Raw genomic sequence first — 24,955 nt, 5'->3', positions numbered from 1 at the left:
CAGAGAAACTGAATTGTTGGAAATACCGTAAAATGTGATGCCCCGTGAAATGAATGAAATGAAACTGACATTTTAACCATTGATACTCGATAACAAAGTGAATCATTTACATACCTCCTACCATGACTCTGGCATACGTAGAAGACTTGCCCGTCTTGTTCCGTGCAATACATTTGTAAATGCCGTCATCGTACGGTTTGGCGGAGGTGATGACAAGGGAAGCAATCCCTCCCTCAGTGAGCGACGTCTTCATTCTCTTGCTGTCGGCGATGAGTTCCTCGTTCTGGAACCAGGTCACATTGACAGTGGAGGAACTGGTCACATGACAGGATAGGGTGATCACATCTCCCGGCTTGTAGTACGTGTCGTGTAACTTAACGGTGAACTGAGGGTTATCTATAAGTACAGGTACAATATAATGCATAAAGATTGTGAATGTATACATGATACATATCTGTTTGCATCAGGAAACCAAGTTTGATTGAGTTAGGCCTTACAGTGTGCAAGATACGATCTGTACATGATTTGACCATGTATTGGGTGTCAGGGTAGCGTAGTGGTTAACGCACTTGCTTCTCACCGCTGTGGCCTAAGTTCGATCCCCGTGATCAGAAGTGGTTGTATGTGAAAGGGTATGGTGGTCGTCCACTTAGACACGTGGGTTTCCTGGGGTACTACGGTTTCCTCCCACTCATAGGCCCCCTAGCGCAAACATCCGTGCAATAAGTCGGTAAATAGCTAGTATATAGCTAATGCTATTTGTTGATTATGTATAGCCGACTTTAAAAATAAAAATTATTATCATCATTATAGTTTTGAATTTCTTATTACTCAGCTTAACATCAGAAACATCGCTGATGTTATCCAGACACGTAGGCTGAGCTGGCTAGGCCATATTGAGCGCAGTACAGGTTGGATATCACAGGTTCGTACATTGAATGTCACTGGATATCGAGCTCCAGGTAGACCAAAGTTGACATGGGATGAGTTAGTAAAACAAGACCTAGAGTCTACAGGACTGGATAGGATCAATCCACTGGGTCGCCAAGTATAGAAAAACAAACTTCGACCTCGACAGGACAGCCAGGCCTCACCCATGCAAAAAGACTAATTTGGCATGGATAATCAAAATGGACGATGATGATGATAGCCATAAAATTCCAAAATGAAGCCACAGTGACCTAGTTTTGAATCACGATATTCCTTCTCCCAAGATGCATCCATTGACCAAGTTTAATAACCCTAGATCTGGACACGATTTGAATACGTATAGCCTTAAAATTCTAAAATGAGGCCATAGTGACCTACTTTTGGGTTGCAAACACCCAACTCCCTTCACCACCACCACCGATGCATCAGCTGATCAAGTTTGATTTTCCTAGGCCTATGATTTGTGCAAGATATGATCTGTACATGATAAAAGTTAACAGACAGATGGACAGACAGACGAGAAAGCCCATAACATGATATGGCCCATCAAAAGATGGGCATATAAAAATGACAGGGATAGTTGACACTGTGATAGATGTCCGGACTATTGGGATAGAGCCCTAGCTGAACAAGAAAGCAGTGTCTTTTTCTCGGAGGAACAAACCCTACCCAGCTACACCACACAATACTGTATATTCCTTATTTTACACGAGTACTCAATATCGCAAAATAACTCGTATACATCAAATCTCATGAACATAAACTCGCGAGTGCTCTGTTGATCAAGAGTCTTTACATGTGTTCTAACAATATGAAAATAAAAGTGAATACTTTTAATTTGTGGGTGATGCTTTCCGTGAAATTACGGGATAATAAATTCCTCGTGTATATTTAGGAATTTACGGTAACTCACCCTCCAGTTCTTCCTCCTTAGGGAAGAAGTCCTGGGGACGCTGTAACTGAAGTTTCTGGTCCTCCGCCATTTGTATCCACTCTCGCTCCTTTCTTAGGACAGGATCTACACAAGCTGACTCGGACTCTGCTTCCGAATCATCAGCATCAAGGCCATAGTAATACCTAGACCAAAATGTGACGATTAATGTAAATGTGAAACTCAAGGCTGCAGTAATACCTAGACCAAAATGTCACGATTAGTGTAAATGTGAAACTCGAGGCCGCAGTAATACCTAGACCAAAATGTGACAATTAGTGTAAATGTGAAACTCAAGGCCAGTTATACCTAGACCAAAATGTGACGATTAGTGTAAATGTGAAACTCAAGGCCACAGTAATACCTAGACCAAAATGTGACGATTAGTGTAAATGTGAAACTCGAGGCCGCAGTAATACCTAAACCAAAATGTGACAATTAGTGTAAATGTGAAACTCAAGGCCAGTTATACCTAGACCAAAATGTGACGATTAGTGTAAATGTGAAACTCAAGGCCACAGTAATACCTAGACCAAAATGTGACGATTAGTGTAAATGTGAAACTCAAGGCCACAGTAATACCTAGACCAAAATGTGACGATTAGTGTAAATGTGAAACTCAAGGCCATAGTAATACCTAGACCAAAATGTGACGATTAGTGTAAATGTGAAACTCAAGGCCGCAGTAATACCTAGACCAAAATGTGATGATTAGTGTAAATGTGAAACTCAAGGCCAGTTATACCTAGACCAAAATGTGACGATTAGTGTAAATGTGAAACTCAAGGCCACAGTAATACCTAGACCAACATGATGTGATGATTAGTGTAAATGTGAAATAAAAAAATTATCACAATATTCAGTGTTAAGTGACTAGGCGTGCTAGCAGTTAATGAAATTACATTATTGAAGACTGGTACAGTGTTCATCATATAGCTCAACTGAGTCCTATAATTATACCAGTTCATGAACACACCTCGTAAATCCATGACATCCAAAGACTTACATACAATAAATAAAAAAAAATACAAAAAAATGTGTTTTTCAGAATTACTCACAACCCTGAAATGTAATAGCATCTACTATTTCGTAAGTACCATGTCAATCATTGGAGACTATTTTGTTTAGTTAATCATTGGAGAGTTTAAAACCCAATTAAAGTATAGCGTCTTTTATTGAGATGAAGTAACTTTACCTGGATTGCCAGTCAAACCAGGACTCCTGATCCAGATATTCTCCGTACAAACCGGAATCAGGGAAAGACAACTCTCCTGTAGTCGAGTCCTTCCCAATGTCGATACCCAGCTCTTGTTTACCGTCCAGCACAGACAACAGAGACTGTAGTCGCACTGGGCCCCGTGTGGCTGAAGATGTCCTCTGCATTAAATAAATACATGAATGAATATACCTGTCTAAGTCAACATACACTGGGAGACATTAAGTACAGTGAAACCTCTCTAATCCGACTTGCACTGGGAAACAAATGTTTGTCGAAATACATAGTGTGTTGGAATAAATAGTGTGAAAAAAAAAGAGGAAAATCTGAAGTTGAGTATGAAATTAAGGGTCAGAATGCCCAGTGAAACGGATTGCACAGGTGAGAGATTAAGATGAAAAGAACCTCTGGCCTCACACTGCCCTCAGACTGAGATGTGGGATAGCCAGTCTATTACTGCTGACCACCCCTCCCTACTGACCGCCCCTCCCTAATGATCGCCCCTCCCTACTGACCACTCCTCCCTACTGACCGCCCCTCCCTAATGATTGCCCCTCCCTACTGATCACCCCTCCCTGGACCATTAAACACAATACTGACCCTCAGTCTGTCCTGAGACAGGTAGTCTGTTAGCCCCTCCCTGCTGATCACCCCTCCCTGGGCCTCGGCATTCTTTATCCAGGGGTGGGACAAACAACCATCCACCGTCATCCTCTCTCTGTTAGAAAGAAGAAAAACAACAATATTATAAGTACTATACACAATTTATATGTACTATACACAATTTACATGTATATGTACTATACACAATTTACATGTATATGTACTATACACAATTTATATATACTATACACAATTTATATGTACTTTACACAATTTTTAAGTTTTCTTACAAAAATAGGTCACGATGAAAGTTATGTAATAGTCTTTATATACTATAAAATTCCTGAGGCCCTGTGTCACAGCAGGTGTGGCACGATAAAGACCCTCCCTGCTCAAAGGTCGTAAGCGCAGAGTATAGGCCTTTTCGCAGCCCTTCACTGGCAATGGTGACATCTCCATATGAGTGAAAAATTCTCGAGAGGGACGTTAAACAATATACAATCAATCTACTCTTCACCGATAAGAAAAAGTTAAAATTCTTGCTTATCTATAAATCTTCACTGATCAGAGAAAGTTAAAATTCCTAATCATCTAATTTTCATCAATCAAAGCAAGATAAAATTCCTGATCATAAAATTTCAACCAATCAAAGAGAGTTAAAATTCCTGATTAACTCTTGACCAATCAGAGAAAATAGGATTTTGGACTATCTAATCAAGTTCAGTGCATCAAGACTTTCAGTCTCTTACTTGGGGTCCCTGATGAGGATTTTTGACAGGAAGTCCTTGGCATCCGAAGACAGACCGTCCACTTCCTTCCATTTGTACTGGGTCGTGCTCTGTAAGACTTCCTGCTCCGTTAATCCATGGAAGGGAGATGATCCAGTCAGCCTGCACGAGAAAAAAACAACTACACATATTTCTAAACTATAAATCCACAGAAATATCGTTCGCTTGAAGTGTGTCTGCGTTGTGACACATCACTCTCCTTACAATGTGTAAATCGTGGCTCCTATCGCCCAGACATCAGAGGCTTCAGTAACAGGCTCATTGTGGATCTGCTCCGGTGAACAGAATCCGGCCGAACCATAATTCTTTCGGGTTTCTTTGTTGTGGTGAAGTCTCTCCGAAAATCCAAAATCAATCAGCATCAGATCATTAGATGTGTTGAATCGAATGTTTGATGGCTGAAAGAAAAAAATTATATAGTCAAAGTTTTCCCAAATCCTCCAATTAGATTTTTAAAACCAGAATTCAAAACTTGTACCAGACGCTTTTGAACTATGTAAAAATATTTGTTATAGCTTTTACTCTTAATTTCTGGAAAATATTTCCAGGAGCAGGTTGGATCCCCAATACTGTATACTAGTAACATAAACAGAGAAAGAAAAGTGGGGAAAATAACAAAGACACAGAATAGATGATACCTTAATGTCTAGATGCACAACAGAAGCTTTGTGGAGTTCCTTGATGACCAGGAGGAGTTGTTTCATGTGGGCGGCCACCATACCTTCAGTGGGGGCGGGATCCTGGAGCAATCTCTCTATGATGTCATAATTGGTCACACTGAGGGTCAAAGGTCAAGGACAAATACACTGAACACAATTCTAAAATTTTCCTTATTACAAATTCTGAAGTTGGTTTCATCAAAATCTACGGCACTTTATCCATAGAGTTTGACCATGATCTGAATATAAAGATACACAGGTCAATTAACACATGCCTCTTTATGTAAATCACATGCCGGCATTACCATTATGCAGTTATCGAATGCATGGGTATGAAGGCTACAGTCAATTTGTCAGCCCCGAGGCAAGGACTGTTCTCTAAGTTTTTTAATATTTCATTTTTTGATTGATTTATCAAAATATCCAAGAGATTTTATATTAAAGATATGCATTATAAAATATTCTAACAGTGGAATTTGTGATCGAATTTGTGAGAATTAATGATGGGTATAGTAGATAACCCAAAGTAATAATAAAAGATTTGACTTCTAGAACATCTACACGTAAATCTTCTAATAGTGAAGTTTGTTGGAGGTTTACAGGTAAATATTTTAACGGTGAAGTTTGTTGGAGGTTTACACGTAAATATTTTAAAGGTGAAGTTTGTTGGAGGATTACAGGTAAATATTTTAACGGTGAAGTTTGTTGGAGGTTTACACGTAAATATTTTAAAGGTGAAGTTTGTTGGAGGTTTACAGGTAAATCTTTTAACGGTGAAGTTTGTTGGAGGTTTACACGTAAATATTTTAAAGGTGAAGTTTGTTGGAGGTTTACACGTAAATATTTTAACGGTGGAGTTTGTTGGAGGTTTACACGTAAATATTTTAACGGTGAAGTTTGTTGGAGGTTTACACTAAATCTTCTAACAGAGAAGTTTGTTGTATGAGATTTACACGTAAATCTTCTAACAGTGAAGTTTGTTGGAGGTTTGCATGTAAATCTTCTAACAGGGAAGTTTGTTGGAGAATTACATGTAAATCTTTTAACGGTGAAGTTTGTTGGAGGAGGTTTACACTTAAATCTTTTAACCGTGAAGTTCGTTGGAGGAGGAAGTTTTGAGGATACATCTCGGTGATGATGACGATTCTTCTCTCCGTGATGAAAGTGTCCACCACTTTGGGCACGCCCCTCTGGTTTAACCACCTCAGCATGTTTACTTCCGTCCGGAAGAACCGTTTCTGGTGCTCGTCACACACATGGATAAATTTAGCAGCGTATTGACTGCCTGTGAATTTGTCCAATACCCGACGTACTACACCATGTCTGCCCCTGAGGAAAAATATTTTAAATTGTATATTATACAAATAATTATACATAGTGCATAGTCTATAGTTTTGTAAGGTCAGTGTTTATTAATACATGAGATTTTTTATATTAAATTAGATTTAGTAATAATAGACATGAGCAACAGGAAATATTGCAAGAATTAAATTTTTCGAGAGTTGTATAATCTCTAAGTAATCTGTGAATAAAACCAAATCTGCATTTAAAAATACAATGAAGGCTTGAATTAAAAGAAAGTTATTCTACTGGTAAATACATGTATCACTAAAAACTCGCTTAGCACAAGAAAAAACAATAGTTTGTTATACAGTTAAGCCTGTTTAACTGGACACCTAGGTACTCAGAAAATACAATGGTTTGTTATACAGTCAAGTCTGTTTAACCGGACACCTGGGTACACAGAAAATACAATAGTTTGCTATACACTTAAATCTGTTTAACCGGATACCTGGGTACTCCATTTCACTGTGTATTCTGACCCTGTTTCCATTCCTGATAGTAGTTTTCCATGTACTTTACACTGTATACTTTGACACAAAGTTGAACTCCTTAAGCATATCGGATAAGACATGTTTCCCAACATTATAAGACCTTACTCTAGCCAGCTCAAGGTTCCACAGCAACACTCTCATAGAGGAAGAAATGAACTGCGGTTCTTAGTTGTTGGACGTGATTCTTCGTTGTGGGAGTATACAAGACCTGTGTGGAGCTTACCTTCCGATTTCCTCCAGGACATGGTAGTAATCCTCTACAAAGGCTTCTCTGTAGGGAAGTGGCTTCACCATCAGGTCCCGTTCTGTAAAAAGCACCAAAAATAGAGATAGATATCATGAACAGCACCAAAAATAGGTCTATATCACAGACACTATGTAATCACGGGCAGTAAGTATCATGGAATTGAGCAAGCTTTCACATGCAGTTTACAGGATAGTTTCCATATATGCTGATTTTCTGCTAGAAATCTGATTTAATTGTAAATTTCTTTTACTTTTTTTTATTCTGAGAGTTACCAGCTTATCTTAACTGCACTATTCAAATCATATAGAGTATGGACTCATGCATGCCTTGAAATACTTAGGGATACAATATTCTGTTGCTTGGATAGTCCATGGAAAATTTGCATACAGAGAATCATGAACAATCATCATAAAGGATACAGGACCCCCCTACCTTTTATTCATAGTTTGGAAAGGAAATATGTCAGAGAAAAACATTGCGAGTTCAACTTGGTTAAAAATTGAGTGACCACAGCAAACCTGAGTAAAAGCTGTATAGATTTAGATAAGGCATGTACTGAAAGAAACGGGTAGGCAACATGCAATATACCTATTAAGCCATCTTCATTTTCTGTAACAAATATTAATAATCAGATAAATACAATATCATAACATGCAAAATCATATTAACATGTGTCATATCCTCTAAAAATAAATCTATACTAGCTATAAATACCTAAAATATGCATACTCTAGATCTACTCTGACCTACCCAGACTATACTAGCTATGAATCACTATAAGTTATTGATTAAGCTAATGTCTTGCATACTATAGATCTACTCTGAGCTGCAAAGACTACACCAGAATATTATGCTTTCTGTTCATTTCTTCCTTTATATTCCATACGATACTAGTTTCACGCAGATATATCAATATACGAACACTGTCACTATTTCTTTTTTTGTAACTTTTAATTATATTTTTGTCTTCTTTAAACTTTTCATATACAATTAACTCCGTTTATTTTGAAAATAATGCGCTCATTTGAAGGTTCAAACCCGGGGCAGTGTGCTTGTTAAGAGTACACACTATCCATTATCCCACCACTGCTCTATTTCAAAAGTGGATAAATTATATATATTAACTAAAATCTATCACTCACAAATGTAACCGTTAAAGAAAAAAATGTCCAGATATTTGATTAACAACGTTATCATTGATTTTTTATGATTATGCTCCAATAAAATTATCTCATCTGAAATATCTGCATCACTCAACATTGGAGGTGCATTTGGAGTGATTGACCTTTGCTCCATTGAAACATAAATATTGATCTACATTTTAAACAAAATATGGACAGTCAGCATAATAATTACAACAGTGTTACATTTTTTGTATACTATGCCAAAATAGTAATCAGGGTTTCAACAAATAGTGCATGACCCTAAGGGGATTATGCGTGATATATGTCTAAACATGGAGTATTTTGGCATAGCATACTCAAAATGTAACATAAGATATATATATACATATGAATGTAAATTGCCTCATTATGCATATCTATGTTACTAGACCAAACAAATGAAAAGAAAAATTACCCACCTTCCACAGTGACTTTGGCAGAACATGTTGCTTTTCCAGCCAGATTCTCTGCAACACAAGTGTACATTCCAGAGTCTGTAGTGATGACCTTGTCCAAGGTCAAGGTCCATGTGTCAGGGGGATTGTAATCAACCCGTAGACGAGACGACCCGGCCAGGGAACGTGAGTCTTTCAGGAACTTCACAGTGGGGTAGGGCAGGCCATCCACACGGCAGACCAACTTCCCGGACTGGTGACTGTCCAAGGTCAGGTCAAAAACTGGGTCAAGGACAGTAGGCTGGTCTACAGAAAAACAGGTTACATGTTTTCATATCAGTATACTGTAACAGTAAAGGAGAAAATGCAACGTACCAGACCTTAATTCGACCCCGGGGCCCCTGAATCTTTAGTCAGGTGCTCTATGAACTGAGATATTTGACCATCGGCGATTGAACTCGTCTGTCCGGTACATTACATTCACTCCATTACATGATTTTGCAATGAATACTTCTGTAATACCGTAAAAGCAGAATTTTTAGCAAGGATTTAATTTTGGCATTATCAGAGAGAGTGATGAAATTGCTAAAAATTGAATATCGCTAAGAATTTATTCCGTATCGTAGTTAATAGTTATCTTAAATGGAATTGCAAAGTTTAAAAAATTAGATCTCGCTAAATATGTATATGTAGGACTCCAAAGTGCAATGTGATTCCAAAGTGCGATGGTCTGTGCCAAACCACGATGGTGTGACACGCCAAATTGCGATGGTCCACACTCATGCGTCAAAGTGAGATGGTCTGACACGCCAAATTACGATGGTGTGACACGCCGAAATCCATTGGTTTGTAAACGACACGGTGTTTTGGTACAGACTGAACTAACCGTGTGTTGTTTCACCAAAATATCAGTGCAAAATCCATGTACAAAAAATAAGAATAAGAACTTATTTCATTACCATCTCGTTGTCGTGTTATTAAAATTTTCCAATGCGAAATCTTATAGAATGTTTTGTATCATAGCATACCCCCAGGAATCTTCAATGCGTGAACGTTAAAGTAATAAAAGATCATGAATTAAAGAATGTTCGGGCGAAGTAGATAGTTCGACAACAAATGTACATTGTCGTTCTCACTATCCTCAACAGTGTAAACCTTGCAGTAGCTGTTGTCCATGTTCATTTCTTCGGTTTTATTTTGAAAGACATTAAGAATGAAGTCACAATGACATGACGTCACAAACGTTACTGAACCCCGCACCATCGGACTTTGGCGTGACCATCGCACTTTGGAGCGACCATCGCACTTTAGAGTCTTACATATATAAATCCTTTTTTATGGGAAAATCATTAAATTTGTGTCTCGCTAAAATTTCCACTTATACAGTAATAGGTGCCTGTGATTTGCCGTACCTGCGAGCTCCAGCCTGATGATCTTGGTTGCTGTTCCGTGCTCATTCTCCGCTGTACACTTGTACTCCCCAATCAGCTCCCTCGTCAGTTTGTGGATTTCTAGGGAGGCATTACCGCTGGGGGATATGTGGGCTTTGAAGTTGTCCCCATAGTCTACCTCAGCCCCCATAAAGAACCAGGAAGTAGTGGGAAGCGGGTAACCTTTGACCCCTAGTGTAACTTTACAGGATGACCCCTCCACCCCATAATGTACGTCCTCATTGCTGGACTTAAATTCAGGTGGACCTGCTAAAAATAGAAACAGACAATGAACACACATTAATATATTTACAGTTTACCCCGGATATATTGAAATTCAGGGGACCGAGCAGAATTGTTCATTATATCCAAAATTTAATGTAAATGATGTTGAACTATATAAATAATGTTACAAAAGGATTTATTTTTACTTCAATATAACAGATGGTTCAATATAACAGATAGTTCAATATAACAGATAGTTCAATATAAGTGATTTCAGAACAAGTGGAGTAGACAGTACTATAGATAGGACTTAAATATAAGTACAACCTTTCTTTTCTCTGTTGATGTATATGTCTGATTCGTCATCTGTGAAGTCGAACGACTTCTGTTTCCGATAGCTCTCTACAGAGGACGCCCTTGACCTGACCCAGGGGCTGCCACTGTCGAAAGATCCAGACCGGCTGGAAATGTGGGGCACATAGTCATCTGTAATAAATCACAAACCCTTCACTGAATACGCTGGTTTCGAGATACATCCAAGTTATTTCCCTTTGGAAAACTCTTGTTCATAGTAAGGTGCAAAACAACTTGTTTACACATGGGAGTGGGACAAATATTCATCTATGCATAATTGAATGTGCTCAATATAAGTTTATCATCTGCAGTTTCATCACCCGATTTCGACTGATACACAAACCAAGTAAATGATAAGTATTCAAGGAGTAATCAAATACTTGGAATTCTTATTATATCACGTTATTTTGTTGCACCTACCTATCATATCTAGGATTTTACTTGCAAATATGGCATTGTATTTATGTTCCCACTTTAGTAAATCATTTCTTTTGATAGTATTTTATATTTCCTACATTAAATATTTAATGAGAAGTTGGTTTTAATACATTTTTATCATCTTCCTCATTGACTGTAAGATCCACTTTGTCCCACTTTGTTATTCAAAGTTACACTAAATGCACCTCCCTACACAGGTGAGCTATCATCTCAAAATTGGCATATTAACTTATACATGTATGTCAAGTTCTATTGTAACTTTAATACAGTAAAACACAATTATAACAAACTTCCGGACAAAATAGTTTCTGGAAATCCCTACAGTAAAACAATGCTTTTAATGGACACGCTTAAAACGAATTCACGCTTATTGCAGATTGATATTTATTCCCCTGTGAAAGGAAAATAACAACAAATTTATTGGATATTATATAATGAACTTTCATTAGAACAAACTGTTTTTCACTGGCCCTGAAAGTTCACAATAATCGTGTTTTACTGTGTCTCTATATTGAATTCAATTATTTTTCTTTTGTTGTGGAATAAAGTTTACTTATCTATAAAATCCCTTTAACGTTATTCACTATCAACATGTACCCTATATTAAATACCACACACAGTTCACAATAATTTACTTCTTCCAATGTTATTTCATGCAGAGGAAGTTGAGATACTTATCAACAGGGCAAAGCTAGGCATACCCCTTTCTCTGATGACTGAGGCAGGCATGGTTGGCTCACTCAAACCATACTCGTTCTTGGCTCGTACTCGGAACAGGTAGTCCTGGCTGGGACTCAGATCTCTGACATCAAACTCGGTGTCACGGAGATCATCGGCCAGATTCCTCCAGAGCGTGCTTGGTGGCTCGCGGACCTCCACAATGTAGGTCAACTTCTGGTTCTTGACATAGGATGGAACTCTAGCTGGCAACCAGGACATGTTCAGTCTGTCGGGAAGCTGTTGACTGATCAAAGGTCGCGAGGATGACATCCGAGGGGGCACTGTACAAAATTAAAAAACTTGAAATATTTTTATTGGAAAGTTATATCAAGAATTTCAAACCAACAATTACTTTTTTATAAGTTTTTCAGCTTTCGTTTTATTCCTTTCGATTAATATTAAGACAGAAAGCCTGTTTGGGTTACGTACCACCAGTGGACGGAGATTCTCTTTTGATCGGGAGGTCTATGTCTTCTCTCAGTAAATCCACGCTTGATCGCTTGTTTTTATCTGTAAACCAGCAGTAAATTGCATTACTAAAGGGAAATAACTCTCAGTCACTAGATCTTCCTCATTCAAACTCCTACAGCAATCTAATTAATATCAGATCCTAGGATACGCTCATAATCGCTACAATAGGATCTGACATAACCCCATAGGGGGTCATGTTTGCATGACCTTTTGCTTGGAATATTCATGAGAACTATCAGCCAGTCAGATTGCCTCATACAGACAATGATGGCTATTTAGGCGGTTCCCGGCAATTCATAAACAAGTTGCAGTAATCTCTCTCCCACAAAGTTATTTGACACTATAAAATTGTGTATTCTCACTTAAGGAAATTTAAACTTTTGCAGTAATTCCTAATCTATTACGTTCATACAAACAACAAAACGTACGATATAAAATACACCCAGATTAAATTAATTGTGAATTGCGATTTATGTATGAATAGGGATGGGTATGATTTGAATAGTTTTCAAGATGTTTACTTAATTAATGCGAGGAATATAACACCAGTCGACGTAAACGGTGCATTGTGACGTCACATCTAGCTGCGATGTGTTTTCTTTCAAACCAAACAATCGCAGCCATTTTCCTTGAATTGTGAACACCAGTGATTTCATAGGCGATTGGCTAACATAAAGTTCACATGAACATGACCCCCAATCGGGTTATGTCAGATCTTTTTAAGCAGAGTATAGGGCGTGGATTTAAGAAGTCTGATTCTAATTAGATTTGACTCCTACAGTATACATGCATACATTCCTGTTATTCTCAGACTTCCTAACTAATTAATATTTGTCTAACATATCAATCTACAGTGTATATCTACATTCATAGTGGAGAAGAAAATTAGAATTTAAAAAAAAAATAGAATTTATGACATTTTTTGATACAAGCTACACACTATATTGGATTTTTCACTTGTCTCTTTATTCTTTTCTACACTCACCTCTAGTTATATATTTCATCATTGAAACTACAGCATCAAAAACATACCAGGTACACATGCCAAATCCAAAATAAAAAAACATCCTTTTTATCTCATGCAAGATCCATGCTTCATATGAGTTTCATTTCTTTTCTGTAAGTCCAAAAGTTCAGATCATGAATGCACACTTAGCTTACTAAATCAGAGAACACATAACAAAGAGGAGAATAGGGGCTAAATACTGCACATCAGCCAAATAAGTCAGCTAGGTCTATAGTTAATATATATTGTACATTATTGATATTATACTTTCAGGTCTAGTTAATATATTGTACAATAATTATTGATATTACACTTTCAGGTCTAGTTAATATATTGTACAATAATTATTGATATTACACTTTCAGGTCTAGTTAATATATTGTACAATAATTATTGTTATTATACTTTCAGGTCTAGTTAATATATTGTACAATAATTATTGATATTATACTTTAAGGTCTGAATATATTGTACAATAATTATTGATATTATACTTTCAGGTCTGGATAATACATGTATATATAATAATAACTGCACCCTAATTAGTAGAGAATGGTTTTCTAAGGGTGAAAATTTTCAATGTTACCCTCAACTACATGCACTATTCATATAATGTTGAGGGCAGACATGAAAAGGTAAAAGAATGGTTTTGTGCACCATGGCGGGAAAAACAATGTGACTATTTAAGAAATCAATCATCAATACCAAGCATGAAAAATTCAGAAAAGTTAGACGTTTTAACAGAACACAATCAGATACTTGTACAAAGGCATATAGAAACATATATACAGATATAGGAAAGGTCAAGGTCAAATTTGCAGGGACTAGGTCACATGTGGGGGGGGGGGGGGGGGGGTCATGACCTGATAACAGATTCTCTACCTGATGGATCATTCCAGTCTTTCTTAAAAATTTCATAATACTCTAGGGCTGGGAGGAACTCGCACTTCTTCCCCACCTCTGTAAAGCGGTCAATGAATGGAATAAAAAAATTTTGGAAATGGGGTAGTTTTAAAGTGGCTCATTAAAAAAATTAGAATGTCTAGCTGAATCTTTTTGGCATATTCTATTAGAAACGTATATCATGCATAAATTCAAAGCAACGTTTGGATTCTAAAATCTGTTATTTGCAAACAAAACATCGTTTTATCATTCTGGAAAAAAAACTACACCCAGTAATCATATAAAATTATGTAATTCAGAGCTTATACACGTATCACTTTCTCAATGGTGAAATCATACTTCATATGAAGTGCTTTAACGAGCCATTAAATAAAATTTTGGTGTAATGAGCCACCTTTAAAAGTTACGGCCGCTAAAATTATACCTTGTAAACACAATAACTTTGCAAATATGGACATCCTAAACAGACAATTCATTTAGTGGTCACATGTGACTCTTGCTATCATCTGTGTCATTTCTGGAGTTAACTGACCTTTAGGTCTGTCCAATGAGACGGGCAGTGTTGGGTCGCTGACCCCGTACTGAGTTTCAGCCTTGACCCTGAACTGGTAATCCTGTGTGGGTCGTAAACCTTCAATGAAGTAGTTGGTATCACTGATTCCACTGCTCAATCGCGACCAGCCAGGAACGTGGGGCTCCTAGGAGGAAAAGAGTATTCAATATACCAGAGACTTACCACCAGCCAGGAATGTGGGGCTCCTAGGGGGGAAAAGATTATTCAATATACCAGAGACTTACGACCAGCCAGGAACGTGGGGCTGCTAGGGGGGAAAAGATTATTCAATATACCAGACTTACAAAATCTCTAACAATCGTGACCAGCCAGGAACAAGGGGCCCCCAGGGGGAAAAGTTCACAGTTACTGTTAGGATTAATCAATATACCAGAGATTTACAATATTTCTAATTATTGCAACCAGCCAGGAATGTGGGGCTCCTAGGAGGAAAAGATTAAACAATTTACACCTGTACCAGAGATCTGATGCTTGTCTTACAAAATGATCCGTATAAATCTATATATATACTCCTAGCAAAGCATCTTTTGAGATATTATTTGTACATTTAGTACAGGATGATGTGCAGTAAACACAGTTATAGCAAAGTGCTGAGGACAAACAATTTTGATTTGTTATAAATGTAATTTGTTATATTCAATTACTTCATACTATGTTTTAAAACTACAGACAATGAAAATCACTTCACTGTAAGCATGAATTTATTATAAATGTGTTTGCTGCAACAGTATTTCACTGTACTTTATGCTTTGAATTCAATTTGGGATATTTTCATGTTTCCTCAGCGAAATCTATGCTCACTCTGTTGAAAATTTGCAGCTTATGTTTACATATTATTTCAAGATTTTGGCTAGGTTATCTTTACTGAATTTAATTCAACAGTTTATTTCCCTGCATAAAGAAACCTGAAGTACTACACAGTGATATGTTAATTATTCAGTGCCGAAGTCATAAATAGCAATTATAATGTCATTTTTCCCCTAGCTTTTTCCACATGGATAAAAATTCACGACTTGATGGTTAAAAGGATATAAAGTTTGTATTAAAATTATGATAGATAAGAAAAAAAATTTCACTTGAAAACGTAACATATATTATGAAACACCCTGTATTACTGTTTTCTAAGTTACTAAGACTCCTTTCAGTCTTTAACAATCTACAACTAAATAATCCGATCTTCAAAGTTCGACATCCTTACCTTTATTTCTATGATGTAGGTTATCGGAGTTTTCTTGGCATATGCTGGTATTCTGGCTGGAAACCATGACAACATCGCAGACTCTCCACTATCCGTGATTCTGGGTGTTTCCATGGGCAATTTGGGTGGAGCTAAGTAACAAATAAGGGACAATTTACACAATATGATCGTGCCTAAGATCTTGTAGTATATAGTTCATCTAAATCACATTTCTTTTTTGTGGTCTCTTGTGGATAAAACAAGCTCATACATGCATTTTCCCTGAAATTGTAAATACAGTACATGATCGAAAATTACTACAAACAAATAAACAAACAAACATACACAATAATGTTTTGTATTGAATAACAAATTAATTTTAGTTCCTACAAGTATAAACTTTCACTATAACTGTGTATATTAGTTATTAATTAGCCAGTTATAATGAACTATGTTGTTTTGTAAGGAACTACTTATGAATTTTAGATTACTGTTATTACCAGACACTTTCTGATTAGGATACCTATTATTAATTTTCCTACAGACCCTGGAGCAATCTTCTACACCACATGAAATTTTCCATGATTGTTCTGATTTTAGTCTAGAATTGTTCTGTTCCAAGCCCAAACCATTTCGTTCAAATTGTTCCTAGTTCAGAGCATTCCATTCTCATATATTTACATTTCCAATGTTTTTACTTTGACAATGTTCGGTTTCCCATTATACTTGTCCCCGTAACACTTGTAAACATTTGCGAATATAAACCGAGATAAATAGAATCGTAGATAAATGTGGCGAATTTGATTCCCCATAACACTTGTAATAGACAAACTCCCACAGCCCAACGTATAATTGAAACAGAATCAAGTTTCAATTAGATCAATTTCTTCTAACATCAATACAGTCAACTCTCGATAAACCGCCACCTTTTGTTCTTATGAAATTATGGCATTATAACGAATTTGGCAATGAATTGAATTACCGCCATCTTGAAGAAATAGAGTTACCGTTCTTTTATATGTAAGAGTTATCTTTTGTCCTTACTTGCATAAACCACATAAACAATGATTTGCAATATCCTGATGGGTACATTTTGGATGATGTTCTTGGTACGTAATGATTTGCTTTTTTTCATCTAAATTTAACAGGACCCTCTTTCGTGGCGAAACCATAGCTAAATTGAAATGTGTTTCTATGATGTATAAACAACTTGACTACAGTTCATCTCCAGTAATTTTCTTGTTTATTCAATACAGCAATTACTGGGATCCTTCTGTCCAGGTGTACGCCGAAGATCGATAATGACCAATTTACTGCTTCACTGACCACGTGCACCTATGGCGGTTTATCGAGATAATTAACACGGTGAAATATACTTTTGTAATGAAAACACTGTGGCAAATGGCGATAGCGAATTTGGCGTTTTAACGAGAGTTTTAAGTAACAGAAAAAATGTTCCTAGAAAAATGCGGCGTTATAACGAAAATGGCGATGAATTGAGTGGCGATAATTCTCGAGTTACCTGTATGTGGTAAACTAATTATCGGACATTTTTATTTTAAAGAAATGTGAGTAATATTACACTTCAATAAGAGATTATGAAATGCATTTTTACAAAACTCAAACATGTTTTATTCATTACAACCTGTATGATTTCATTGCAGGTTTCTCCCATTTCTTTGTGGTTCACTGATTAGGAAATGTAGGTATTCTTTTGGAAAAAACTACTCAAATTTAGTAAGGAAATTCAACAAGTCTCTCTCTCTCTCTCTCTTTCTCTCTCTCTCTCTCAGATGAAAATTAGAGCCAAAAGAGGTCAAATAGCAGAAATTTAAACGGAGGCCAAAGCGTTTGCTTCAATCTCTATCCAGTTTTCGGTACTACGGGAATCATTCCATTCAAATGGTTCAACATTTATTCCCCCAAATCGAGATATCGTTTAGTATTTCGCTGGTGTAGTAAGACACTTTAGGGTCTGTAAGTCTACGATTATTTTAAAGACTAAATTAATTATCAAAATTTGATCTATATCCTCTATAAATCATAATCAAAAAGCTGTAATTAATGAACTTTGATCTAAGAATTAGTTATTTATCAATGCTGACAACTGAAAATTAAATTCATCTGGGTACTTTTTAAACACATTGTTAGACATTTGTGGTTAACGTTGTATATGACAATTATCGTTTCTTGTTCTGTAAAGTTAGACCACGAATTGACCACTGATGTAAGTTAATTTGTCTGTGGATATATATTTTGACAGAAAACACAGGTTTGTTATGCAATATTGGGATGGTAAACATTGAATATTGGATTTTGTATTTTGACAAATACTCGGCACACTCAGATTGAAAACCGACAGCCATTTTTCAACTCCTTGTTGAATATTTTGCATAAACACACCACTTTTCTGTGTTATAAATATATGTGAACAATATGACAAACAATGAATATAGGTTAGTTTATAATTGGAAATATAGCCTTCCATGGAGATATTTCATAAGCAAAGGATTAATCATTGTAAATGTCCACACTCCATTCAAATCAAACACAGCTAGAATACCTTCATCGATGGGCGTGTCTGAAATTCAAAACATCGGATGTCTATTTATGATAAACTGAGTACATTTCACAAAGGGTGCATGAAAAACAAAACTAAAATACGAGAAAGTAATAATTAAGAAAAGTTAAAATAAAAAAAGAGTTGACGACAAAACATATCAGGAGTGAAATGTTCTGCAATACATTGTAAGTGGTTAAATTGTTCTTTACCTAAAAATATTTTCATTTGCGACAGATTTTGAAGCAAAATAATTCATTTTAAATTTTCTGAAATAAGAAGTCATAACATTTGAATAAGAAAAGCAAAAAAAAAAAAAAAAAATTAAAAAAGAAGAAAACAGGAATAGAACTGAACAGAGAGATGATTGATTTCAGTGGTAATGCTGATCTACAGAATTCTACAGATATTGTCCAAGTTGTCCGCGGGACTGCCGCTACAGAATTCTACAGATATTGTCCTAGATGTCCGCGGGACTGCCACTACAGAATTCTACAGAAATAATTGTCCTAGCTGTCCGCAGGGCTACAAAATTCTACAGAAATAATTGTGCTAGATGTCCGTGGGACTGCCGCTACAGAATTCTACAGATATTGTCCTAGATGTCTGTGAGACTGCTGCTACAGAATTCTACAGAAATAATTGTCCTAACTGTCCACAGGGCTACAGAATTCTACAGAAATAATTGTGTTTGATGTCTGCGGGACTGCCGCTACAGAATTCTACAGAAATAATTGTCCTAGCTGTCCGCAGGGCTACAGAATTCTACAGAAATAATTGTGCTTGATGTCTGCGGGACTGCCGTTACAGAATTCTACAGATATTGTCCTAGATGTCTGTGGGACTGCTGCTACAGAATTCTACAGAAATAATTGTCCTAGCTGTCCGCAGGGCTACAGAATTCTACAGAAATAATTGTGCTTGATGTCTGCGGGACTGTCGCTACAGAATTCTACAGATATAATAGTCCAAGATGTCTGCGGGACTGTCACAGACCTAAGTTTGACCTTACCGAGATCTCCCAAGGTCACTCTGTACTGTTCGTCCCAGTCCTCTCCGGAATCATATTCATCAGACAGCTCTGTAACAAAAGGACAGCCACTATAATTTAGGTTTTACATCGACATAACCTCACAACTTCATCAGGGAGTGGGTGCAGGGGGGCAATTACCTCAAAACTTTGTCTGGAGAGGGTTGCGAGTGGATTCAATGTATTAAACAATTCTAAGAGATTAGATCAAACATTAGATTATTTCTAAATCCTCAGTTAAAAATTCAGAGATATAAAAGATACAGAGAGGGACCAACAGGTTTATATAGAAACAGACACGGTTCACTGATTTATACTAACCAACAGACACAATTCACTGATTTATACTAACCAACGGACACGGTTCACTGATTTATACTAACCAACAGACAAGGTTCACTGATTTACCGGGTATACTAACCAACAGACACGGTTCACTGATTTATACTAACCAACAGACACGGTTCACTGATTTATACTAACCAACAGACACGGTTCATTGATTTATACTAACCAACAGACACAGTTCACTGATTTATACTAACCAACAGACATGGTTCACTGATTTATACTAACCAACAGACACAGTTCACTGATTTATACTAACCAACAGACACGGTTCACTTATTTATACTAACCAACAGACATGGTTCACTAATTTATACTAACCAACAGGTCTGTGTAGAGACACTGGTAGGCTAGGTTCACTGCAGCCATATTCATTCCAAGCTCGGACCCTGAACAGGTAATCCAGTCGGGGGTGGAGACCCTTCAGGTCAGTATTGATGGTGGTCAGTCCAGTGACCAATTCACGCCAGTCCAAATTAGGTGGGTTCCTGACCTGTGAATCAGTAAGGTATACCTCAGTCAGGTGTAAAATTCACAACACAATGCATGTATCACAAGATCGTTAATTAACCTCTATTTTTAAGTTGATCTCGATTTTTAAATCAATACGGAATATGAGACATAATAAAGAGTATAACAAACAATTCTTGGATGATTAATGTTATAGTACATCATTCCCGATTATCAGCATACCTCCACCGTGTACGTCAGATTACAGGTGTCCCTGATTTTATCGGGTACTCTGGCTCGTTTCCATGTCAACGTCACACTCTCGGGACTGATGGTATATAACTCGGGTTTCTCAATCGGCAATCGTGGGGGAACTGACAGAAAACTAACATTTCATTCGAAGAAAAAATCATCATTAAAGCTTTTATACGCCACTACATTCACCAATTATCAAACTTCACTTACATGTGGCATCCAAGTATGATTTTAAAATGATAAATAGATTATAGCTCTTTTGGTGTAGTTACACATATAGTTATCTGATTCTTATTTTAGAAACATCAGAACGTATCACATTTGAAATTTTTGAAGATTCATGCATGAGACTGTATACAGGGAAATATTTGCTCGTTTTATTTTCACCCTCATCATCCGTGGGAGAATTTAAGACTGGATGAGACTTTTTTTTGGGTCTCATCTCTTTTACACAACTGTTTGGGCGAATGTAAAATGGGGCAAAAAGAGCACTCAGAGCAAACATGACCTTGTATACAGTGATACTTACATTTTCATGCCTCATACTTACAGAAACTGTTGCATAACAGAAAATACAGATCAAAAGAACTTAGAGAGGGCCTATAGTGTGTGCGTAGGGATACATACTGTAGGTGGTGAGGTGGTCGATGTAGGAGCGAGAGGGAACACTGTAGTCCTGTTCAAACACTTTGTATTCATACGCTTTAGAGGGTTCTCTGGTCATAGGCACTATATGAATAGGAGGAAGGATGAAACATCAGGAGTGCATCAACAGATGAACAGTAATGAAAGAAAGATCTTCAAAGTTTTAATTTTGGGTAAAACTATGTTTTTTTTATGCAAACATCAAGTCATATGCAATGCAAAATATTGATATACACCATTAGTTAATTCAGAATTTTTTTTAGGAGGATACATGAGGTACAAATACTTTTTAATGAAATACACCAAAGGTTTTTATGAAGAAAATCGGATCAAAATTGAGAACCATATCCCATGGGTTCAGACAGATATGACCATATTAAAAATATGCAAGATACTTAGAATAAATCATTTCTAACAAGGATGCAACCCCGAGAAGAACAAACAATATGGAGGAAATGAAATAATGGAGTAACGACAGATATGAGAGTATATTAAGAAAACAGTGATGAAATCCCATTAGTTTGTAGGAGAGGAACTAAATGTTATCCTGTTATGAGAGTTAGTTGACTATCAATGAGGTGTGCGGACAGTATGGACTGTGGCAGCAGACCCGCATGCCTCGGTAACATCAGAATGATGGTTGACAACATCTCATGAAGATGACTGGCAGCATGCCTGTTATATATTACCAAAATCTTCAATTCTCTCAAGCCAGTCTTCCACATTCCCTGTGTACTTGAGGAAGGCCTGTATGTCAAACAAAGGTTTCCTCTGGGATTCAAACACAGAGTCTGACGAATCATCTTCATCTTCCTCGCTCTCATCAGATTCTGAACCAGACACGACAACCCCTGGGTTGGAGACTTTAGAAGATCGGGGGTTTCTCTGATACACCTTCTCCATGAATTTTCTATGAAATTCCATTTCTTCACTGTCCGTTTTATCCGGATCAAACACGGAGACTGTCTCCTCGTCTTCCTCACCGATCACAGACAATTGAGGTATCCTTCCATCGACACTGTATTCCTCATCGCTCGAGTCTTGACATTCGCTGCAGTCACATGGAGAATCATCCTCCTCATCCACAGCTTCCTCCGCTGCGTGCTTCCTCCTTCTCCTATGTGTACTAAAGATCTCCAGTGGAAGAAGTCGTCTCAGTTCAGCCACAATATCCTCATTCCTCCTCACCTCCTCCTCATCATCAGAGCCTCGGTCTGCCTTCACTGTCGAGTCCGAGCTGTGAGACTTGCTTTCAGAACTTTCATCAAAGTCAAACCTTTGATATGTGAACTCGGGAGATTTCTGATCACTTTTTGAACTTGCCGGGCTGGTTGGTGACTCTGGTCCTGAGAAACTTGTGGAAACAAACTGAATGGCTTCTTTCTGTTTTGAATCTACACCTTTAGATATTTGAATATCTTTTTCATTCAGTTTCTTCTCTCTCTCAGAATGGTTTTCATTGGTAGAGAATAACTCTTTCTTGAACTCCTTGATTTTGGTGTTGGTGATGTACTTAGAAACATCAAAGAAACCTTGATCAGACTTCTGCAGATCCCCCCTCTCCACATCCTCTGATAAACCCCGGTTGTCCTTTGAAGCATGGGTTGGAGAGGACATGACACCTTGTTCACCTCCCCAATCTTTTAATTTTTTGTCCTCACTCTGTCTGCCATCATCTTTCTGTTTTGTTGTCACTGCCAAACTCATTTGCTCCGGTTTTACAGATTCTTTTGTCTTACTTTCTGCAAACAACTCCTTTTCCCCTTCTGATATAGGTATTTTGTTTTTCATGTTTTGTGCTATCAGGCTACTTTTTTCACTTGTTTGAAATGTTGAAGGAACACCTTGTTCAGATTTTTCCTCCGTATTGCCGAACACTTTATGAGAAATTTTCTTTGAGTCCTGTGATTGTTTAGGTATGTCTATGATTAGTCCAGGTTTATGCTTGGAAATTTGAACAGTTTCTTTAACCTCTGTTTGACTTTTTGTTAATTGTGCTTTTGAATCTTGTGGACCTTCCCATGCTTTGGTCCTTGTTTTTGTGCTCTCCTCTTGTTTGACCCCTAAATGACCTTTAGTTAATTGTGCTGTTGTTGCTGATGGACTTTCTTGTACTTTGGTCCTTGTTTTTGTGCTCTCGTCTTTGACCCCTAAATGACCTTTAGTTGATTGTGCCTTAGAATCTGGTGGACTTTCTTGTGTTTTGGTGTTCATTTTTGTGCTCTCCTGTTTGACCCCTGACTGACTATTTGTTAATTGTGCTGTTGTTGTTGATAGACCTTCCTGTGCTTTGGTCTTTGTTTTTGTGCTCTCCTCCTCTTTGACCCCTAAATGACCTTTCATTGATTGTGCTGTTAATGCTGATAGACCTTCATGTGCTTTGGTCTTTGTTTTCATGCTCTCCTCCTCTTTGACCCCTAAATGACCTTTCATTGATTGTGCTGTTAATGCTGATAGACCTTCATGTGCTTTAGTCTTTGTTTTTGTGCTCTCCTCTAATTGAGTCTTCATTAATGGTGCTGCTCCTTCAGACTGACTTTCTTGTGTTTTGGTTTGTTTTGTTTTCATCCTCTCCTGATGTTTCTCCATGGCTGAAGCTTTGGACCTTAGCTTATTTCTCATTTCAGCAATGATGGAGGTTTGAATCTTTTTAGCAACTTCTTGTGCATACACTTTTCTCTGATAGTCTTTATCCACATCTATGACATTTTTGAAGTGAACTTTCTTTGGTAAATCTTGATCGTTAGGAGAACTGCTCCCTGATTTCTTCCGACTTTGTTTTGGTGAGCCCCCAGGATGTTTGCCCTCCTTCCCCGTGTGTGCATCCTTGCTCACATCTGTATGGCTGTCTTTGGAATGTTTTGTCACATAATTTCCATTCAGTTCATGTTCAATCAAATATTTTTTCTCAGTATCAAATCTAACTTTCAAGGCACTCCTGGATTTCAGATCTTCACTAGGAACCTGTTTCTTCTCAGTTTTTGTGTTTTCTGAAAGCACTTCCGCTTCAGCTTTTCTGGAATCTGTTCCCTTCTGTCTACTTTTCACATCCTTTCTCATGACCCCTATACCATCCTCTTTTAAGTCTTCATGAACTTTTTCATTCTCAGTCCTCACTTTCTCAGATGTTATCGGATCTGATTTGACCTTTGCAGACTTCAGCGCTGGAAGTTCAAATTTATGCCTGCCTCTTCCTGTAGTCTGTAACAGGTCCTTTTTGCCTACATTCATGTCATCTCCTTTGTTTTCATCTTTTTTCTTTGAATCATGTTGTCTTGAAATAAAAGTGCAGCCATTCTCCAGTTCGGATAATGAATCCTGACCATTGCTATTGTCCACCTCATTTAACATAAGTTGGCTGTTTGTATTTACACCCTCCTTGCTCTTCATCTCAGAGTTCTCCTTCACCACATCTTTAACAGATTTTGTAATTACAGTTGTATTTTCTCGATTTGTTTCACTTTTATCCTTCATTTTCTTCTCTACTTTCCCGGTTTGCAGAGTTTTACTGTCACCTAAAGGTTGCAGAGTGTCAACACCACTAACAGGTTGTATATCATTTATCACAATAAATTCCCTCAGTATTTTGGTCTTTTTCTTTG

The 24,955-nt window shown here is 37.3% G+C and overlaps 1 protein-coding gene across 9 annotated transcripts in view; it reads right to left on the bottom strand.

Moving 5' to 3' along the window:
• LOC125682276 (twitchin-like) overlaps window positions 1-24,955 on the bottom strand; it is a 146,771-nt gene that overhangs the window by 7,426 nt on the left and 114,390 nt on the right. The window contains exons 45-67 of one of the 9 annotated variants that reach the window (XM_056153684.1): window positions 21,336-21,437; window positions 20,697-20,827; window positions 20,325-20,496; window positions 19,638-19,706; window positions 18,629-18,646; window positions 16,087-16,217; window positions 14,847-15,012; window positions 14,294-14,371; window positions 12,364-12,444; window positions 11,916-12,215; window positions 10,750-10,908; window positions 10,180-10,467; window positions 8,792-9,073; window positions 7,798-7,818; window positions 7,186-7,267; window positions 6,253-6,456; window positions 5,107-5,245; window positions 4,673-4,866; window positions 4,430-4,570; window positions 3,678-3,795; window positions 3,057-3,238; window positions 1,844-2,007; window positions 115-396 (exon numbers count right to left, since the gene is read on the bottom strand). In XM_056153684.1, coding sequence (XP_056009659.1) covers window positions 115-396; window positions 1,844-2,007; window positions 3,057-3,238; window positions 3,678-3,795; window positions 4,430-4,570; window positions 4,673-4,866; window positions 5,107-5,245; window positions 6,253-6,456; window positions 7,186-7,267; window positions 7,798-7,818; window positions 8,792-9,073; window positions 10,180-10,467; window positions 10,750-10,908; window positions 11,916-12,215; window positions 12,364-12,444; window positions 14,294-14,371; window positions 14,847-15,012; window positions 16,087-16,217; window positions 18,629-18,646; window positions 19,638-19,706; window positions 20,325-20,496; window positions 20,697-20,827; window positions 21,336-21,437 — 3,504 coding nt within the window. The remainder of the gene's footprint in view (window positions 1-114; window positions 397-1,843; window positions 2,008-3,056; window positions 3,239-3,677; window positions 3,796-4,429; window positions 4,571-4,672; window positions 4,867-5,106; window positions 5,246-6,252; window positions 6,457-7,185; window positions 7,268-7,797; window positions 7,819-8,791; window positions 9,074-10,179; window positions 10,468-10,749; window positions 10,909-11,915; window positions 12,216-12,363; window positions 12,445-14,293; window positions 14,372-14,846; window positions 15,013-16,086; window positions 16,218-18,628; window positions 18,647-19,637; window positions 19,707-20,324; window positions 20,497-20,696; window positions 20,828-21,335; window positions 21,438-24,955) is intronic. The other 8 variants (XM_056153685.1, XM_056153687.1, XM_056153688.1 and 5 more) reach the window with 8 other exon arrangements.

The sequence above is a fragment of the Ostrea edulis genome, chromosome 2 (assembly GCF_947568905.1).
Source record: "Ostrea edulis chromosome 2, xbOstEdul1.1, whole genome shotgun sequence".
NCBI lineage: Eukaryota > Metazoa > Mollusca > Bivalvia > Ostreida > Ostreidae > Ostrea > Ostrea edulis.
This window is presented reverse-complemented; position numbering and strand designations above follow the sequence as displayed.